This window comes from Hippocampus guttulatus, chromosome 16, assembly GCF_054856545.1.
Source record: "Hippocampus guttulatus isolate MCC_2025c chromosome 16, RoL_Hgut_1.0, whole genome shotgun sequence".
Lineage (NCBI taxonomy): Eukaryota > Metazoa > Chordata > Actinopteri > Syngnathiformes > Syngnathidae > Hippocampus > Hippocampus guttulatus.
In genome coordinates this window covers 5,221,895-5,242,181 of record NC_141276.1, presented here as the reverse complement: position 1 = coordinate 5,242,181, position 20,287 = coordinate 5,221,895, and the positions used below count along the sequence as shown (strand labels likewise).

The 20,287-nt window shown below is 45.5% G+C and overlaps 3 protein-coding genes across 21 annotated transcripts; 1 reads left to right on the top strand and 2 right to left on the bottom strand.

The window, feature by feature from the left end:
• The first annotated feature begins 8 nt into the window (after positions 1 to 8).
• tmub2 (transmembrane and ubiquitin-like domain containing 2) lies at positions 9 to 2,974 on the top strand. Of its 2 annotated transcripts, none has more exons than XM_086132969.1 (3): positions 9 to 154; positions 736 to 1,271; positions 1,804 to 2,974. In XM_086132969.1, the coding sequence occupies exons 2-3, from the start codon at positions 745 to 747 to the stop codon at positions 2,189 to 2,191; spliced, it is 915 nt and encodes a 304-aa protein (XP_085989095.1). In that variant the 5' UTR covers positions 9 to 154; positions 736 to 744; the 3' UTR covers positions 2,192 to 2,974. The 2 variants fall into 2 exon arrangements, with proteins under 2 accessions (XP_085989095.1, XP_085989096.1); XM_086132970.1 differs by having other exon boundaries at positions 95 to 373.
• Positions 2,758 to 10,229, bottom strand: atxn7l3a (ataxin 7 like 3a). Of its 3 annotated transcripts, none has more exons than XM_086132966.1 (14): positions 9,966 to 10,229; positions 8,850 to 8,898; positions 8,344 to 8,452; positions 8,136 to 8,268; positions 7,696 to 7,867; positions 7,516 to 7,616; positions 7,403 to 7,425; positions 7,274 to 7,319; positions 6,403 to 6,440; positions 6,217 to 6,291; positions 6,010 to 6,053; positions 5,380 to 5,451; positions 4,736 to 4,884; positions 2,758 to 4,024 (listed from the first exon to the last, which is right to left on the bottom strand). In XM_086132966.1, exons 3-14 carry the CDS (start codon positions 8,392 to 8,394, stop codon positions 3,789 to 3,791), a joined length of 1,140 nt encoding a protein of 379 aa, XP_085989092.1. In that variant the 5' UTR covers positions 8,395 to 8,452; positions 8,850 to 8,898; positions 9,966 to 10,229; the 3' UTR covers positions 2,758 to 3,788. The 3 variants fall into 3 exon arrangements, with proteins under 3 accessions (XP_085989092.1, XP_085989093.1, XP_085989094.1); XM_086132967.1 differs by having other exon boundaries at positions 8,865 to 8,898; XM_086132968.1 differs by lacking the exon at positions 5,380 to 5,451.
• Positions 10,230 to 10,746: 517 nt separating this feature from the next.
• Positions 10,747 to 19,951, bottom strand: ubtf (upstream binding transcription factor). Of its 16 annotated transcripts, XM_086132947.1 has the most exons (22): positions 19,406 to 19,946; positions 18,525 to 18,593; positions 16,879 to 16,938; positions 16,607 to 16,799; positions 16,441 to 16,524; positions 16,070 to 16,225; positions 15,925 to 15,989; positions 15,725 to 15,851; positions 15,524 to 15,634; positions 15,055 to 15,188; positions 14,833 to 14,974; positions 14,699 to 14,740; positions 14,490 to 14,597; positions 14,212 to 14,367; positions 13,994 to 14,131; positions 13,661 to 13,771; positions 13,485 to 13,576; positions 13,224 to 13,413; positions 13,077 to 13,124; positions 12,929 to 12,982; positions 12,567 to 12,686; positions 10,747 to 12,325 (listed from the first exon to the last, which is right to left on the bottom strand). In XM_086132947.1, exons 1-22 carry the CDS (start codon positions 19,858 to 19,860, stop codon positions 12,206 to 12,208), a joined length of 2,775 nt encoding a protein of 924 aa, XP_085989073.1. In that variant the 5' UTR covers positions 19,861 to 19,946; the 3' UTR covers positions 10,747 to 12,205. The 16 variants fall into 16 exon arrangements, with proteins under 16 accessions (XP_085989073.1, XP_085989071.1, XP_085989070.1 ...); XM_086132945.1 differs by having other exon boundaries at positions 10,747 to 12,322; positions 13,485 to 13,771; positions 19,406 to 19,951; XM_086132944.1 differs by having other exon boundaries at positions 13,485 to 13,771; positions 19,406 to 19,948.
• Positions 19,952 to 20,287: the final 336 nt, after the last annotated feature.

Sequence of the window (20,287 nt, the reverse complement as noted above, 5' to 3'; positions counted from 1 at the left end):
AGATTGTGGAAGAACACGAGCACGGGGTCAGACTGCTGACGTCCCTCCTCTCTTCCGCCTGAGTGAGTCTCCTGTTTTGAGGAAGTAGCCGCTTGCTAGCTACTAGCATCGAGGAAGTTCATCGGCAAACATGTTCTCATTGCACGCCTGATCGGTAAGGAATAATCCCGTCATCCACAATGAAATTAAACGACGCCAAGCGAGTTGTAACGGCGATTAAACGCGAAAAGGGAGCCAAGAGCTCTTCCTCTTTATTTAGCTTGAGTTAGCTCGTGAGGCTAACGCCGCCTCTTGTTGTCATGAATTGACACATTGACGGGAGTCACAACGTTACTCATTTGCTGGCTCACTAATCCGCGTTAAAACATTCAAGGTAAGTTTTTTTTCATTTTCATTATGATAACGACTTGACCTGTTAAGTATGCAGTGCATTAATTGTGACGTCAACATGTTGGCCTTCTTGTGACGTGAACGTACTTCCGGTTTTGATGTTTCCTCATTTCTGTCTTACGCCTTATAATAAAAATGTTTTTGAAACAAAAAGAATATTGTGCCATGAAAGACGTGTGTGTGTGTATTTTACATTAATACACACACACATTTTGTAAGTATGACTGTTTTGTCATAACACATGGGGGGGTCCGACAATGACTTCAGCTTTGTTGCAAAACATCACAATGCTAAATTCTGGTTTTGAAAAGTGCATATTTTGTGTCAAAAACACAATTTGTGCAGGTCAAAGAAATGGCAGTGTGTGCACTGACCATGCTGGACGGGATGGGTGGCGAGGCCACAGCGGCGGGTGGCGCCCTGCTGGTGGCCCTGGCGTTGGTGCTGGCCTGGCTGTCCACACACGTGGCAGAGCGCGGGGATCACATCCTGGGCACAATCCTGACGGCAGGCGCCCACGCCTCACTCATCGGCGTGGGCGGGGACGCGGGCGGCGACGTCCAGGTTGACGCTCCTGAGCAGACCGGTGCCGCCCCTCCTTCGCCAGAGAACAAGCCAGACGACGGTGAGGCGGATGAGGGGGCTCTGCCCGAGGACACTGATCTTTTGCTGGACATTCAGAGCAAAGCACCCCCGGGGGGAAGAATTCATGCTTCGGACGAGGAGGAAGACGAGGATTACGGCGAAGACGTAGAGAGAGAGCAGGGATGTAAAAAGGCGTTGTCTGCCGTGCCGTCCTTTTGTGTGCGACTCAAGTTTTTAAACGACACTGAAGAAGTGGCGGTCGTCAAGCCTCACCATACTGTGGACCAACTCAAAAGGTTCGGGCACACGTTTTGGCACAAAAACTACATGTTGCCATCAGGAGGAAACCTTAAAAGTTCAAAATATGGTCAATGTCATATTTTTGTCACAAATCGATATTGATCTGTCCCCATACCAGCCGTTATTTTTCCTCAGTATTAACCAATTTAAAGTGTTGAAAATAGAGTAGCTTGTGAATTTAACCCACCAAAATAAGGTTTACTGTAACATTTCCTCATGGTGCCACAAGATGACATCATAGTACTACTTTTACATTAGCCAGGGCTTTGGGCTGTCTAATAAGACTAAGGCCACTTCCACCCAGTTGCTTGGTACTAGAGGGCCACAAGGTGGCACTGCTTTTGCATTAGAAAGGGCTTTAGCGCCATCTTTCGGTGTTTCAGAAAGAGCACAAAAAAAGCAAATAGGACAGGTTACAAAAAAGTTTAGCAAATGGAAAATCGATAGACACACACAGCATTTAAGTGTTGCCCTAATATATGTTCATATCGATGCTGAAATGTACCTTGTGAATTTCTCCCTGTTCAGTAAGTACTTCTCTGGGCGTGAGCATCAGATCAAGCTGATCTATCAAGGCCAACTCCTGCAGGACTCCAAGAGGACTCTGCTGTCCCTGAACGTGACTCATAACAGCGTCATCCACTGCCACGTCTCGCAGGCCCCGCAAGACGGCACCCCAGAAACGGGGGCGGCGGGTTCCCCCCAGGGGGCGTCGGATGTCTCCGGGGGCCTGCGGGCGGCGGGTGTGGCCATCAGTACAGGCAGCCTGGTGGTGCCCGTGTTCGTGGTGATCCTGGCTGTAGTTTGGTACTTCCGCATCAACTACCGACAGTTCTTCACCGCGCCCGCCACCATCTCCCTGGTGGGTGTCACCATCTTCTTCAGCTTCCTCATCTTTGGCATGCACAGCCGCTGAAGAAACTCATTAGCATGTGACACTTACGCAACCTCCACCAAGGCCCTGAAACTCCCATATTTGGATCATCCACATGCTGAAAACCAAAGAAAAAAAAAAGCAAGCAGTCCACCCACCTGCGTTTGACACGCATTTCTCTCCAGCTGCGCCTTTCTCTGCCATAAAACATCACTTGGACTCAGTCGGACGCTTTTTGCCTAACACGCTAACAAATGGCAACAAAGACAAATCTCCTTGGAGGTGGTTAAATGGAGAGAAAGAAAAAAACTGATCATAATTGAGCTTGATCACAAACTAAAGTTTGTGATTAAGCTTTCTTTTCGGCTCTCCGATGTCTAAGGCTGTGTGTCCTTGTCAATTATTCACGCTGAACATTTTTTCTGTGGTGTGTAGAAATTTATTTAAAGGCGGAGATACTCTATTACGATAGTAGACCAGACCTGGTGTCTTTTGTGTACAATATTGTGTATTTAGTGTAAATAAAATGAATGAATGAAACTAATGAATCTGGCACTTAGGAGAAAATAAAAATTGGAGTCTTTCTCCAATGAAATGCATTGAAAAAAAACCTTCCCACTTTTGTTTATTTACAAACATCAGTAACGCAGGACAGCGCTCGTATATATATATTTTTTTTTTACATTTCTTGATATTTAGAGCTCACATCACAAAAAGATCACTTTACAAAACTTCACAGGACTATAAAAATATACATAATTAGATTTCAAATATGTGAGCTTACCGTGTCCATCACCACCATTACAATTAAATGTGCAAATACAAGGTGTGTGTGCGTCTATGTGTGTATAAAGCACGCCATGTATGATACCATGTCACGAGTGACCATTTCGATCCTTTACATGAAAGAATTAGGTCGTCATGATCTTCACAAAACTCAAAACATATGTCACAAGTATACAAAAGTAGCATGTTTCCCGAATAGTGGCCAGTGACAACATTGTGGAGCAATCACATCAGTCATTTGGGGAACGGCGTCTTCTGGAGGAAGGCCTTAAACTTTTGGGGTATGCCTCGATTGGAACGAGGTGTATATTTTTTTTTGTGGTGTGGCAGCTGTTAAGAGATGCTTGTCTTTTTCGATTTGTCTCGGGGTGCGCCGTTTAATCTTTTGGGATTCGGCGTCTATGTTCTTGTTTGGAGGGAGGCTTCAGCTTTTTGGGGTACAGGGTCCAATGGAGGGAAGCATCAATCTGTTCTATTAGGATTTGTCTTGAGTTACGGGGTGTTGGGGTATGCCGCCAATTAGTAAGGCATCGGTTTGTCTTTTGGGGATATGTTGGGGGCATTAATGTGTCTGTCTTTTGGGGTACGGTAGAATTGGAGGGAGGCATTAATGTGTTTTGGGCTATGGTGTTTACTGGCAGGACAGATTTAGACAGACAGGCCACTATTTAAGAAAATACGGTATACACCAGTCGCACTTCACCTGGAATACACACAGCAGTACAGAGCAGAGGAATGTATATGTGTGTGTGTGTGTGTGTGTGTGTGGTTGTTAGTGCACCTGAACACATCATCTCGACACTTTCTGTCAAGTTGGCGGAGAGACGAGGGGGTGGAGGGGTGTCCTCTGGTGCTAGTTCAAGTCATCGTAGATACTGGAAATAGAAGGAGCAGGAAGTTTGGGGCGCTTTTTCTTGGCAGGCAAGCTAACGTTACTCTGCGAGACGCCGCCATTGCTGCCACTTGTTAGACTGCCGCTTGTTCCTTCGCCGCTGACTCCTCCTGTTCCTCCTCCACCTGCCGTGCTGTTCAAAACCAGCGAGGTTCGCTTTTTCTTCTTGGGCCTGCGAGGGTCTGAATGGTTGGTGCCTGTGTGGAGAGATGGAAGGAACGTGGAAAAATTAGATCCAAACCAATCGGTGGTGCTTTATATGAACATCCGAGCAGTACAAAGTACAATGGTGAATGGAGGACAAAGGGGAAGCAAACTTGAAGAGTCCTGCACATAAAATCTATAAAAATGGTGGACAGAAAGCTAAATATCATAAAAATGGCTGTTCACCGCCGCAAGTAGTCTAAACACGGCATTCTGATTGTTTTTGCATTTGTGGAATATGAATTGAACAGCGAAATCCACCTGTTTTTAATCTATCTCAGGGGGGAGGTCAATTAACGATAACTTCGCAGTTGCTCAGTGCGAAGGTAATGACCAATCATGTTTTCTGGGTTGGGTCATGTGACATTCACAGATGAGCCATGATTGGTTGTCAACTGATGTCATTTCCAGTCAACAGCAAGTAGCAAAATGGCCGCCTTCGTAGATGGCGTATTTTGCCGCATAATTCATATTCTACAAACGCAATATTAATCAGAAAGCTTCGTTTAGACTAGTGGGGGTGCATAAAACATTTGTGACTTGACTTTCCCTTTGAGTAAGTCAAATAAAATTTTAAAACTAACAGGAATACATATAATATAAAATGTAATACAAAAATGAACAATTGACTACATAAATAAAAATATAGAGAGTCAATAAACAAAAATTAAAAAGAATCTAAAAATGCCTTAGTAGCAACTTACTGGCTCTGGATGAGGCGGAGTCGGTGGGTGAAATCTCTGGCGAGTCTTCCCACTGCAGGCGGCTGATGAGACTCTGGGCCCCGCTGCCGTCCCCTTGAAGCTCAAACATGTCGCCCTCCACCGAGGCGTCGGCGTCAGGTAGGGACGACCTGGAGGCCACGGAAAGTTCACACCAGGTCACTTCCTGTGTGTGGACTCACCCGCAAACCAGCAATTCTGATCTTTGGAAAATTGTTTCATTTTTACGGTATCGTATCCTTTCATTGATCAGAACTTTGGTGGCATTTTCTTGCTTCAGAGAAATCACATGGTTGTTAACATTGAGGCGGCCATTTTGAGTTAGCAAGGCCTCGCAAGAGCAATGACTGTACAGAACTAAAACACACACGTACACCCATACACGCACTACTCCAACACACACACTTTGTGGCTCACACTAACACAAGTACACACAATGGAACCCCTCCAGTGGTCACTCACAAATCAAACTGTCCTTAAAGCTGTTTAAAAAAAACTGTCAGAAGCATTCACCCATAAATCAAATACACATGGAAGAGGTGGGAGTGGGGGGGGGGGGGGGGGGGGGGGCGTTAAGGATGGGATTGAGGAAGGGTTTTGGGGGGGGGGGGGGGGGGGACACTCACGCGGACGGCCCCAGGAGGAACACCCTGACGCTCCTCCTCTGCTCGTCCGTGTGCTGGGGACACCGCTGAGACCTGGTGGGCGGGACACAAGGTGGCGTTACACATCCCTGACCGACTTGACGCACCAGCCTGGTTGCAGGGAGACCCTTTCACCGTAATTTGCTGTCTTTGACACAGAGATGAGTGAAAAGTGGTAACCAAAAAGGGTGTTGATAAACTGTGTCTTCCAAACCGAACCCAGCTCATCATCTGGTCAAAATGACTGATTAAAAAAAGAAGAAAAAATAAGGGATTTCTTTTTTTTTTTAATTGCAGGATGCAGTGTCACTGTGTAAAAGCGGCTCTTCAGGCAGCCATTTTGCAGGGTCTCCGCATGAAAGTGACTGGTGACTGGTCACCTGCCAGAGGGCCTTGTGCGTGCAAGTCGATGGCTCGCCGGCCCTCCTGCCAACTTGTGTTCAACCTTCAGTCGGTCCCACCGTTTAAAGTAGACGAAGATGAAAATGAAAGTCATCATGCACTTTCACTTTCACGTCAGCGCCGTATCAAGTGGAAAGAGGGGAAACCTCATAGGGTCAGACAGACATCATCACGTCACGGCAGCGTGCGTGTGTTCTGCGTGCTACATACCTGGTGCACATCTTCTTGGTGTGCTCAGAGATCACCCCACATTGCTGCACAAACACACACAACCTGAGCAAACCATCCATCAGCGAGTATCATTTCCACCGACCGGTACTTTTGTATCGCGGTGGAATTTTCCACCTGAACAAGCAATCCTTTGTCAGGGGACACCTTGTGGAGGGCGAAGAAAGACAGTAACTACGGTATTCTCACCGTGGTCAGAAGCGATCTGACTTCCTCGGGGCCCAGAGTTTCGTAACTGATGCCAGCATTGTTGTAGTTGTTGTACTGAAACAAGGCCAAAGACACAAAAGGGAGCTTATCGTCTCTGACGCAGTCCCGTAAACTTTATAGTGAAGCCTGACTGATGGTGAATGGGGGGGGGGAAGGAGTGGTCACCTTGAAAGCTTCGGCAGTGACGCTGCTGCTCAAGTCACCTGAAACACAAAGCAAGGCTCACATACTTCATCTCGAAAATTCATTGTGTAAATAAAACTACTGGTATATGAAATATTTTCGCTAACTGTAAGCGAATCGTGATGGGTGACGTTATTTTTTTTTAACTCGTTGATCGGTCTCAAATATCCTGTTCTTGTAAAGATAAGATAAGATATCCTTTATTTGTCCCACACTGGGGAAATTTACAGCCTCCAGCAGCAAGAATGTAGGCAGAAAGAAGAAGAGAAAAACAAACAAACACCGTTCAATTAAGTGCAATATAAATACAAAATGGATAAATCGCAGTGCTATTTACTGTTGTTTTCTACATCATTAATTATTATTAATATTATTGTTGCTATTTTTTATTCAGCAGCCTGACAGCAGTTGGTAGGAACGAGCATCGGTATCTCTCCTTCTTGCAGCGCGGGTGTAACAGTCTATGGCTGAAGGAGCTACCTAGTGCTGTCAGGGCGGGCTGCAGAGGGTGGGAGGGACTGTCCATCATAGCTTTTAGCTTAGTTAGCATCCTTCTGTTGCCCACCTCCTCCAGAGTGTCAAGGGAGCAGCCCAGGACAGAACTGGCCTTCCTGACCAGTCGCTCCAGTCTCTTTCTGTCCCGGGCTGAGATGCTACCTGACCAGCAGACAATGCCATAATGGATGGCCGAGGCCACCACCGAGTTATAGAAAGTCTTAAGGAGCGACCCCTGAACCCCAAAAGACCTCAGTTTCCTGAGTAGGAAGAGTCGGCTCTGTCCTTTCCTAATCAGGGTGTCCGTGAAAGCCTAATTCATTGATTGAAATAAAGTAAAAAAAGAATCATCCCTCACCATTTTTGTGCTTTAGAGATTTGGATCGCCGAGGTGAATTCTGATTCTGCGCGGATGAAAAACCAGAGTTACATGAGAGCACACAACATAACGGTAGTCGAGAATGCGAAGAAATAAAAGTGAAACGACCTTATCTGACTTTCTCTTCTTAGCTGCAATCAGAAGATAATAATCATTAAAAAAAATAATCCTAACAAAGTTTGCTACATTGGGAGTTTCTGTTTGATTTTCAGATTGCTCACATTTCTTCTCCGCACCGTACGACCAGTCGTTGTCATTCAGGTCATCATTATCTTCCTGGTCGCTCTCTGACTTGCTCACATTGTTGTTGTTGCTGGCCAGTCTGTCATAAATATGAAAAAAAAAATAGAAAATAAAAATCATACAATATGATTTGGCGGCTCAATTTGCGTGGGGCTGACCTGCGGCTGGCGATCCGGCTGCTGTTGCGCCCCATGCCCAGGCACTTCTCCAAGTGTGGCGCAAAGCGGGACGCGGCAATCAACCGCTTGCAATTGGGACACTCGCACTCCTTGTTCTTCCACTGGTTGTACACCTGGCCGAAGATGTCCAGTCCTGGCTGGTCTACAATCTCTGCAAAAACGACAGAGGAGGAGAACCAAGGTCTCCTGTTATGTGTGCCCCTTCGCTACCATTCGTTGTGTGTGTTGGGCTGCAACTCATCCTTGTTTTCATAACCGATTAATCGGTCGATTATTTTGTAGAGCACTCGATGAATCGTATTTTTTAGAAAGCATGTTTTAATGTCTGTGCCTTTATTCAAAAATATGTTGCTCACTGAACTAAATCTTTCAAAAAATAAATAAATAAATCAACTGGGCAAAGTTGTGATGTTACCAACCGAATTCTTTGGCGCTCTCCGGGTCGGTGTCGTCTAGGAAGAAGTAGCCATGCTTGACAGCGCGATGCACCTCAAAGCAAAGGCCCAGGCAGGCATCCTCCACCAGCTCAGAGTAGATATCGTGGACCAAGGCCTAACACACACAACTGTTAAATTTCAAGAATGACAAATATATGTAGATATACACACAATGTAATACTGCTTGTACCTCCAGCCTGGTGTTGTCTGGGCCTGAAAGGGCCATATCCTCCATTTTCATTTGAAAATCCCACTGATGAATCCCCTTGATGGCGTTGAAACAAAAGGGTCCTGTGTACCTAGCATGTTGGCAGCAGGCACAATAACTATATTATTCACATTTAAGCTAAAAAAAAAAAAAAAAGCATATTTATGGTAACAAATGTAAACACATAGCTCTCGCAGTAACTCCATATTTCTCAGTCACCGTCAAGCCAGCATCTATAAAGTGACAGTGCCATACTGGCCCAGGGCCATCGAGCCAACATTAATGTCGGACGCTGAGCAACATTAATCAACACACTGATTACATTAACAGGCACATGAGTGCCATTTGACTCATTTTCTAGCTTTAAAAAAACAACGCACGTTTATAGTGAAAATTCTCAACACATATCTGTCAAATTAATTCCAAAACAATCACTTTAAACTCTAAAAACATGCTCGTAGTACGTAGATCACACAAGTCATTCTTACCTCCAAATTACTCACTTTAAAGCTTTTAAGTCGCTTTTCTCTCTTCATCCTGTCAATAAAAAAGAAAATAGAGTTCTAAAGAAAGGGTCATTATGTTTACTGGTAGGGTTGGACATACACTATGAAACAGTCACAACCCCCCCCCCCCCCCCCCCACCAGTATGAGTATTTAAAAAGCGCGATATACAATACATCCTGATTTATATAGCGCTTTGACAAGAGCCGCAGCTGTTACAATGCTCTTTACAAAACAGTTACCATAAAATAAAATAACAAAAGAAGTATAAAATAATAAACAACACATAACATAAAAACAGACAGTCATGCAATCTTAACCACTTTTCCCTCATAGACTTTGTTGTTTGAAGCAGTATAAAGATATATAATAAAGATGGAATACAATGAAAATAAAATAATCACTATGGCAAAATGATACAAAACACTCTCAATCGATCAAAAAAAAGTTACGTTGAACCTGATACAGTACCTGTTGTCAGATTTTTTGAGGGGAAGAATATGGCTCTGAAGTTGAGAGATTTGTTTACTTGGATTTTTGAGCCTCAATGTCAGTGAAACTAATCATCCAAGAGAAACCAGATTGCGGAGAATGTTTGAGCTGACACCGGAGATGGAGGCAGATGTAGCAGAAGTCTTATCTGAGCTCAACCACTCTTCAAGTTTGCTATTCAATTTCGACAAGTACCTAAGATAATTTTACTTGAGCTACACCCCCGACATTCCATATTTTGGGGCAGTCATTTTGGCCGTCATTGCAATATACGTTTATTATTGTGGATGTAAAAATAAACACCAAAGAACAGGTAACCAAATTGAAATAATTTTGTGCTACACTACAGTATTACGTGCGGGCTGTTTGTGTCTTTTGTGCCGTCATTGTTTTTCTTTTTCGATTACGACGGGAAAGCATATACTGAACATTACCAATCACCAAAAGGTTGACTCAAGCATGAGCTACCTAGCTGGCTAGTGGCTAGCAACCGCCGAACCGTGAAGCGCGTGCCACAGCGAGGAATGGGGGAGCGCGCGCATCATCATCATCATCAGCTGCAAGACCATCATCATCATCAGCACCATAAGATATTGCTTTCCTTTTACCTCGTCGTCACGGAAGGGACCCGTTCCGCCTAGGCGAGAGGCGACTCGGCATAACCCGCGTCAGTCAGCGCGAGGAATCTTTTTCGACGTCCATATTGGTCAAGTCTCGGGAAAAAAATGTCAAAAGTGTATCTCTCTTTGGTGATATTGTTTGTTTTTCGTAGGTATTGACGAAACAAACAAACGATCGTCTTTTGCAGCTTGACAGTCGGAAAGCGGCCATGCAGCAACACTCCACCAATCACAGCGCGGGATAACACGGAACACGGCACTTCCGTTTACGTCATTTAACGTTTATATTACGTAATGAGGATGGTGCAAACTACGGAAGCTCGACAAAGATAAACATTCTTTTAAGCCATGTTGTTCGGTGTTTTTTGAAAGTTTTTCATTTATCTCTTTGGCAATGATACAAGTGGTGTATGCTTTTTAAATTGTTATTGGCCAGATAAATACATTTATCCTTATGTATCAAGCAATCAACTTTATTTTCAGAGCACTTGAAAACAACGCGTTGTTACAGCTGTAGTTTTTGTGAAAGTATTGTATGTATTGTTTAACCATTGCTGTAAGTGCTGTACGTGGAATAACATTTATTCATACAGTAACAGACAATTGAAAGAATCAATTAATTATTAACGTCAAGGCCAGACATCGTGCTTACGTCAGTATCTTCAAGACAGGTGCCATTGATAGAAATGATAGTTCCTTGGGAGGATCCCAAAGAGCAGTCTTCTCAAAACATGATTGACGATTACTCTCATTCGCAAAAGACAACCAATTGTTCAAGATTGTGTTTATTTGCCCAAATACTTGAACTACAAGGACATCATCATTAACACCCTCTGCTATAGAAAACATTTTTGTTTGTTTGTCAAATGATCAGCAGTACAAACTTGTAAAGCTCCCCCCTCCCGCCCCCCACTTTTAAACATCTCTCCCTCTCAAGGAAAACAAAACCAAGCAACGGACGGGAGAAAAGAAAAACACTCCATACAAAATTAAAACAGTATTTACAAGAATACAGCCCCCCCCCCTCCTTTTAAACGTTGATTCAGTTACAACTAAGCGTCTCAAAACGATATATAACTAATGTCAGTCATGGTGTGTGTGATCACCAAGCAAAAACGTCCAATATTTACATTCATGATGTAGTCTGTGTCGTCCACGATACTAAGTGCAGATTTGCGGGGAGGTAACCAGCATTAAACACCATTGTAATGAGCCAATTTAGAATATATATACTTAAAATAATAAAACATGCATGTGGGGGAACAAGGTGAGCGTTGCACAACAAGCTGGTTTATTTGTTGTTTGGCCAGAAAATGAACATCAACCCTGAAATAAAACGTACAGTGCCGCTATATATGCGTTTACTAAAAAAACAACTGCCAATTCATTTCTTTTATGTGTGTGTTTGTGATACATTGCATGTGAATGTATATTTGCAAAGCAATGTAATATTAAGACAGTCTATTGTTTGTGTTGCGACTGTGGCACCCAGTTTCACTTAGTACAATGGCGGCCAATCAACAAGTAGGAGGAAAGAAGAAAGGAATTTTTTTTTTTTTTTAAAAAGCGGGATCGAAAAACTTATGTGCACTGCAGCATTTTAAACTACGTTCCAGCAATGACGACGACAACAACAACAAAACATTCATCATGGCTTCTTCTTCGTTGTTTTTTTTTTAATTTCTGAAAAAATACCACCTCTTTTAGAACTGAACAGGATAAAATCAAAAGCAGAGAAAAAGGAGAGAGGGGAAAAAGTATTAACAAGGAAACATTCTTAAGAGTGCAATTTTTCCAGTACAAACACCCTCGCATCCTGCCCGCCCCTCTCCCTGCTTTAAGTGTCCCACCCGGTCGTCGTGTTCTTTGGCTGCGAGAAGCCTGGCTCGTCCCTGCGGAACAATCAAATAAAATGGGAGACATTGTTTTAAAACTTAAAAATAAAAACAAATAATAATACAAAAAAATAATAAGGAAGTGTCAGTTCAGAACATCGCCAAACCAGTGGGATGCGGGTCTGACTAAAACTGGGTGAGGGACTGAAGGGAACCCAACAACAACAACAACAACAAAAAAGTGGGCGTGTGAAACGGAGGTGGCTTGGGCAGGGGTTGGCACAGTGGCAGTGCTCACTCCCTCCTGGATGAACCCCCGTGGCTCAGCTTGGTCTGTCCCGCCGTCACGGCGGTCCCGCCCCCGGTGCCCCTGGCGACAATGGCCGCCGCCCTTCAGTCTGAGTCCGAGTCTGAGGAGCCGCCCGAGTTGGACTCGCTGCTGCTGTCTTCTGACTTGTTCTCCTTGTCGTCCACCTCGTCGTCGTCATCCTCGTCGTCGTCATCGTCATCCTTCTTCAACACAAACGTGTAACAGCCAGATGTCACCATGGATGTTTGTCATTAATTTCATATTGGATAAACAATTTGGAGTTATATATGTAGAGATTTCTTTTTAACTGAGGTGTGAGAACGAATCTAAATGAGAATTTACAGAATTAATACCACACAATTTGCCATGTAACGTGTTTTTTTTCCCCCCGTATGATGTGCCATTTTTGTCGCCTTATAAATCATTTATCGCAACGCAACTTACGTCATCGTCATCATCGTCATCTTCACTGGAGGATGCCCCTTCAGAGGAAGCCTTGTCCTTTTCGTCATCATCTTCATCATCATCATCATCGTCGTCGTCGTCGTCGTTGTCCTCAGTGTCCTGTGGGGAAGCCATAGATGGTGGCTTACGCTCACGGTGGAAATATGCTCTGAGTGCACACTAGTTCACTTCATCCATTTGTAACATGAACCCTTTTTCTTCAGTTATGTTTTTAAGATCGAGAGAAGCCAAAATCAAAATCACAATTAAATTTTGATTACCCCCCCCCAAACATTGGGGGGGGGGGGGGGAATCAAAATTTTTGGTGGGTTGGCGCTCCAGATAAAGTTTGGAAAACTTACAGATTTCTTGGCCTTGGGCTTGGGGCCTCCTGGTTTTGCCGGGGCTTTCCTCTTCTGGAAGATCAAGAGGACCCACATTGCAATAAAAAGCCACGATAAAATAAAGCAGTTTCTCATTCCCTGTTGCGGTTGACGATTCCCGACTCACCTGTGAGTTGTACTCTTTGTAGGTGTTCCTCACTTGAGAAGATACGCTCTGGGAGAAGGGAAGACGCATATTAGAAGATTTTTTTTTTTTTTGGTTTCCTTTCAGCCGACACAGCATCGGATGGTAAAATGTTTCGAGAGCACTCACGGCGAGCCACTGCTCAAGCAGCACTTTATACTGCCTCTGCATCTCTTCGGCAATCTTTTTGTAGCGGTCCTTGTCCTTGAGAGGCAGCCTCTGCCAGCGGCTGCCAATCTCCGTCATCCTCTCCTTCATGGGCAGGTGGTTGAGCTCGCCATTGGACAGCATCTCCTGAGAGAACTTCTGGTACCCGTTTCTGAGACAAGACAGGATGTCAGCTCAAGCAGGGCGGAAAGGGCGCCGCGACAAACGGCAAATGCAACTCACGACGGCGGCTTCTTGGGCTCGCCCTCGAACTTCATCTTCTTTCCCGAGGCCACGGCGGTGGCGACGGGCGAACGCATCTCGCACAGGTCTCGCTGTGGATGACAGTCAGAATGGTGGTTAGCCGCCACCGCGTCAGATGCCGCTGCCAGGCTCAGGCCGGCGTGACGCTTTTCCACCTCATATCTTTTCTGGTCTTCTGCCGCCTTTTTGATCCACATAATCTTTTCCTTCTTTTCCATGGTGCTCCAAGTGGCCTCCATCGCCTTCTGAGCCTTGGGACGGTCGTTCTGCAGTGCGCATATCCGCAGTTAAATACGCAATAAGCATGAGGCGTTTCATAAAATGATGTCAATTGTATTATTGTGAATCCCTCAAGGCATGTCTCCAACTGCCCCTAAATGCTGACAGTTTGCCGCAAACATTTGAGACGGTGCAAATCAGGATAATCAAGTTCTCTCTTTCGTAAAATTAAAGCTTAATAAAGAGCCACCTGTTTGTAGATTGCTCACCTTAAATCTCGCCAGGTAGTCTCCGATGACGCTCTGCTGCCAGATGTCCTGCGCCGTCTTGGGTGGGTCGGGCAGACTGCGGTCCTCCTTTTTCTCTGACTCCGCCTTTAAGACCGCCTCCAGCCGTTTGTACTTCTCCTGCATAAAGAACAAGAACGTAGCTCAGGCCTACACATTTAACCGCAATCCCTTTTAGTGGCCCTTTTGCCAAATCCTACCTTTTTCTTGTCCGGCAGCTCGTTCCACATGCGTGCCAGCATTCGTGTGAGCTCGCTTTCCGAGAGCTCCGGACGGTCCTGGTGCAGCTTGGGACGCTTCTCCTCGGAGAAGATGAACATGGCCGAGATGGGCCGCTTGGGTTTCTCCGGGTTGCCCTGCAAATCGATCAAAAGGACAACATTAGAAAATGCGATTGCTATTCGAAAACATGTGGGGAGGATAAAAATAAATAAAAATTAAAAATTAAAACAAAGAGAAGTCTCCACACTCTTGGCACCTTAGCTTTGGAGTTCTTTTTGGACGCAGGGCTGTTGGCCACGCCGCCTCTCTTGAAGCCCCCCTTATCCTCACCCAAGACCCTTTGCTGTTCCTCCGCAGACAAACTCTGAAGAGATGCGAAAATGAAAGCACAGTTTTTAATCATGAAAACTTTAAAATTGGTTTTCATAACGAAAGAAATACAAGCATGGCATGAAAGGAACTTACGCTGAGGAATCTGTTCATCTCAATTTCATACTCCTTCTTCCTCTACAGAGAGAAAGAGAGAGAGAGAAAAAAAGATACGTTCAAAGCAAATATGAAGAGAAGCGATCTTGTCGGAGGCCACTCTTTTGCGTCACCTGTTCACAACGTTTCTGGTAGGCGTCCTTCTCGTTTTGCTTGAGCAGCTTCCAGCGCTGGCTGCACATGACCATGCGCTCAGTGCTGGGCACGTCCTTCATGCTGGACATCAGCTCGGCGCAAAACATGGAGTAACCGTTCCTGGAGGGAATGAAATGATGAGCACCCTACCCTCGTTCTCTGACGAAGGTATTGGGACGGAATGGGCAGCGGTGACTCACGGAGGGGGTTTGTCGGGCCGCCCGTCAGATTTGTCCTTCAGGTGCCTCTCGGCTTTGGTCAGCGTGGACCTGACGATGTCCCCCTGGGTTAGGTTCATCTCGGGGTGCTGCTGAATGTACTCGCGCATTGTCTCCTGAAAATATCAAAGCCACAATTTGGACTTGGGAAGCCAAATGATGCAGTTTGGTCGAACTAAGCAGATCCCACTTTGCAGGCCAAAGTGGCTACTCTGAAACGAAAACCACTCCATTAAAAGCAACCAGGGAAGAAAATGACACAACTGAACCCAAAATTAGTACAAAATACAAAGTCTTTTGCTTCTTTTATCAAGTCCGGGAAGAACAAAAATGACACCAGCGAGCCCCTAACTTCCCCAAATTAAGACAAGCCGAGACACATCACTGTTATCCTGTGTTAGACAAAACGGCACATGACATTTTGCATCCTTCAATTCGTTTCCTCGCTCACCTCGTACTGCTTTTGCTGCTCGAGCGACTTGGCGATCCACTTAAGTCTCTTTTTGTCTGACAGCTGCGTCCATTGCTTGCTGAGGCAATCCTTGATATCCTTTGTGGTAGCCTAGAGAAGAACAGCAGAGGTCACTGTGAGCTCAGATGAGATGCAGTGAATAGGCAACAAAGAAAAAAAAAAAAAAAGAATTAAAATTACGTCTGGGTGGCCTTTGAGGAAGGCCTTCTTTTCATGGTTGTACCACAGCTGTTGGGGCGTTTTGGCCTTCTCAGGAACATTTGAGCCTTTCTTAGTCATGCTTTCCACAAGCTCCGGGTGATCCTCCCTGGAAAAAAGGTAAACGTCTTCAAAATGTTGTGTCTGAGTAGAGGCAGCAAAATACTCATCGATGACCTCACCTGAATCTCATCATGCTGTGCACAAATGTCTCTTTGTCCTTCAAAAAGTCGTCCACATATTTTTTCTACATTGTGAAGGAATCAAAACACGTTTAAAAGCTCGTTTTCTTTTTCATTTCAAAACTGAAACGTCTCCGACTGTAACCTTTTTTTTGTCCGGCAGCTCACGGTACTTCTTGGACAAGATCTTGGTCAGATCCAAGTTGCTCATTTCCGGATGCAACTTTGCATACTTGGCCCTCTTCTCCATGAAGAAGCGGAAATATGGCGTCAGGGGCTTTTTCGGGAAATCCGGATGTTTCTGTCAAAGCCATCGGGAAAAGAGGTTCTTGAGTACTGTAAACTGCAGACTTGTGGTCGCCACATTTGATGGAGTTTATTTAATGTTGGCAGATTGTTTTCTCCCGTATTTGTATATATGTGGCAAAACGAGAACAAAACCAGTCTGCTCCATAAACCGCTAACTTATGTGCATAGTAATTAAAAATGAAACAAAAAGAAGCCTTCTTGGCTCACCTTTAGTTTTTTGCCTTTATATGGGTTCCTGATATAATCCTGAGCATCAAAAATCAGCTCTGTGAGGGTCCGGAATTTACGGATCTGTTGTCAAGTCAGACAAAAACACAATGAATCATGCAACTGTCCTTTTCCCAAAATAATGCATAAACCCCGGCAGGCTCACCTCTTTGGAGACCTCCTGCCACTTCAGTTTGCACATCTCGGCCGTGTAGGAGTTGAAGGCCACCTTCTGCCAGTCCAGGTGGGACTCGGACGTCTTGTACTTGGTCAGGTCCTTCGGTGGCAGTGCCAACTTCATGGACTCCAGCAACTGGAGCATGTCCTCCTGCGCCCACACTACTGCACAACATTCAGTTCTAAGTCTAGTCTAAATTATTTTAATCGAGTATAAATTTGACAACTTTAAATGAGATGAGAATTGAGCCGAGCACTTACATTGATGTTGGGATGTTGCTTCCATGTCTCCATTCATTTGTGTGGTATCCTAGATTTAGTCTGGGGAAATAATTCCAGTTATTAAAACCCTTTGCAATCTCAACTGCTCACATTTTTTTTATATGGACCATAATACCTATTCACACCTGATCCATGTATTTTTGTGGTCTTTCTTTAACGCCCGAAGATGCCACACAAACGCTCTTTCTAAAGGACTTTTCACGCTGCAGTGAGTACAACACAGTGTGCTGTCGATAAACACGTTCATTTTGTATGTGCTGCAACAAACGCCATAATGATGGTATCACTGAATTATGAAAAAAACGTCCTGCGTGGGTAATAGGAAACTTTTTTTTTTACTGGTTGTGAAGTGGTGCCACACAGAAACACAGTAGGATAATACAGAAGCCATTTGTTTCTCAAGTCACTGTTCTAAGATGAGTTTGAAATAATTGCTTTGGGCTCAAAGTATGAAGTATATTTACGGTTCACACCATTAAAAATAGGCAAATACTACATATTTTAGGGGAAGCCTCCTTGGTTGCTAAACCTTATCAAATGGAGAGGGTTCGCTGCATTTTAATGAGAAATCGCAAGCATTCAATGCTCGTTCGGTGACAACAAACGTGGGAATGTGATGTGAATGGGCATTCCAACGGGAGAGTTGAATGGGAAATGCCCGTCGACATAATGGCTTATATTCATCACACCGCCCCTTAAACGTTTACGCTCAGCGTTGAGGGCGCGCGCGCGCATACACACACTCCCGATCTCAAATAACACAGCGGAGGGCTAACAAGTAGCAACGGCTTAGCTCCCATTCCCCGTCTAGCTACTTTTCACCCAGACGGAATTTCGCCTTCTTTCCCCCTCCCTTCCTTTCAACGTTATCGCTGCACGCAACGACCATTTTCTACGCCTGGGCCTGCTCGCTGGTGGAGGATTTTTGAGTGGGGGAGTCGAGGGGTTTGGGTGGATCCACAAAAGGAAGGAAGGAAGCTGGTGGACGGACAGCCAGCTGCAGGCGACCAGCTGACCACGGGGGATCTGCTTTTGCTGTCCGACCATCGGATCCACAATGGCGGCTATCACTGCGCCACGGGAGCCTCATCACCCACGGATCTAGCTCCGCAGCGCCAGACACTAATCTCGACCATAACACGGAAGAATGGCGACATGTTGTCGTTTACGGTTAACAAAATGTTTTTTTTTGTGGCATACGTGTTTGTGTGTGGTTTTATTCAAGAATTGATAACGCAACTGCGGTTTATTCTTCAGCGAGGCGTAACCGAGCGGCGCTTCCATGATGGCGGATGCTCGTTGTTCGTCGTGTCCTTGATGGCTCCGGCTAGCCTGTTAGCTCGAAAAGCACCAGCCGGGGGGCGAACCAGCGACGCCGAACATTTCGGTACCGGGCTACCGTTTCAAAAGAGCTGAACTCTTTTCACGTTTGAACATCGTGCTGCATTAACTATACTAAAGAGCGGTGTTGGGGCCGTTTTCAAGACGATAAGACAGCATTGGACGCTGTTTTCGGGAGAATTGAATTTCACCCTAAAATTTACGAATGCCCACTGTAACGGTCCAAAATGCACATAGCTCGAACACGTTTTAAAATGACGGGAATATAAAATCCGACAACGTACATATTTCCACACATGGGTTGGCTATGAACGTCGTGGTGGTAGGGCTGGATGTGCCACAAAGACGGGGAACTGCAAAAAAAGAGTAAATAAGGGCTACTCTAAAACTGTTTTTTTTTTAATCCATGTAAATTTTCTCAACATGTCGATAAACCATAGTTTTTGGTTTAACATAGTGCATGTTTAAAGGGGGCTAAGGTAACGTCGAAGACCGGGAAGGTTCCGTGGCGCCACAAACAAGCTCCAACGACCGCCATGCTTCCGAGCAAACCTACCGTGACAAGGTCCAAATAGCGGTCGGTGAAAACAAGAAAAAACGGACAAGGCTTAAAACTCAACCGCGGAGTTCCCTTTTGTCGAGCCGAAAAGCGACGACGAGAAAGGCGGGTTCACCGAGGAGATCGGTAGTCCGGGGCTGGTCGGGGAGAGAGAAGGGGGAGAGAGAGGGCGGCGAGATATTAAACTAAGATCCCTGATGGCTAACCGTGAGGGGCGGCTGGCTCTTCTGCCAACTGCCGCATGGAGATCTCCGCGTGTAAAGTGCCGCGAGCTCCCACGAAATCAAAAATACATCAACATCCACCGAGGAAATAGTCTTAACCACAACTAGATTGTCATTTGAACATATCGTTACCTCCAGGCCTCGTGTCCACAAGTCTCTCCCCCCAGCCGCAGAGGACAAGAAATACGGCTATGGCCGACCTCGTCTGTCCCCTGAACCACCGCCGTTGGTCGAGTACAAAGGGGGACCGTCAACCGAGCCGCGTTTTTCACACGTATAAAATGCTACATTTACGGTCAGACAAGCGAATTTAAGTCACTCGTTTGTGGCGCAATCGTATCGCGTTTCGAACCGAGCGGGGGGTGGCTCGGCTTGGGCTTACCTAGCTGCTTCTCGGCGTCGTTGTGGAGGAAGAAGGGGAGGGTTGAACGATCGCCAGTACTGCGCCGTCGGTCCTCGGCTCCAGTCCCCGCAGAGATGATTCTTCCCCCGCCTCCATCGCACTCGCCGTCTCCCTCCAGTCAACGCGAAGCAAGCTTCCCACTCCCCACCCAACCGTTGCACGACGCCGAGGTGTCTTCCATGTTGTCGGACCGACGCCACCGCCGTCGTTTCCGTCAGCCGCCATCGCATTTTTACATCTGAAGGGGACGATCCGACCGACCCGGACCGAACACCGGCCATCATGTCCGCTCCGCTGCCCATGTTTGCAACACTTTGATGGGGCAAACCGAACGAGCTTCCAACACCGAAAGTTCGCATCATTTGACTAACCTCAAATCTCGAACCTGAGATGGTTAGACTTCTCATGTATTGGTTTTGCGTCATTACTATCATAATTAATATTTTTGGGATGCCTACCCACTGGTGTGTTAGTATATGGACCTAGGTGCCTTTATACGTTAAAGAGAATGCTCGTTTTCCAAATTGTGGATGGCTGCTTGACAGCTTCATATATTAGATCAGCATGTATTTTTTTTCCTTTCCTTTTTCCAACTCCACCTTGTGTTTGTGGGCGGAACACCGGGCCGTCCAATCGCGGCAACCCGGTGAGGAAAACCAACAGTTCCCAGGCTTCTGGGCCGTGTTAAACAGCGATGCGTTCGCTTGCTGTCGGGCATATTTACATTTCAAATGCTACAGGCGATGTTTTTTTATGTGCTTTTCCGATTAAAATGCTTCTAAACAAAGGTTTTGAGCGGTGCGCGTGACGTTTGATTGTTCGAATCGTCACATACAGTGTCATCTTTTCGTTTTATACGTT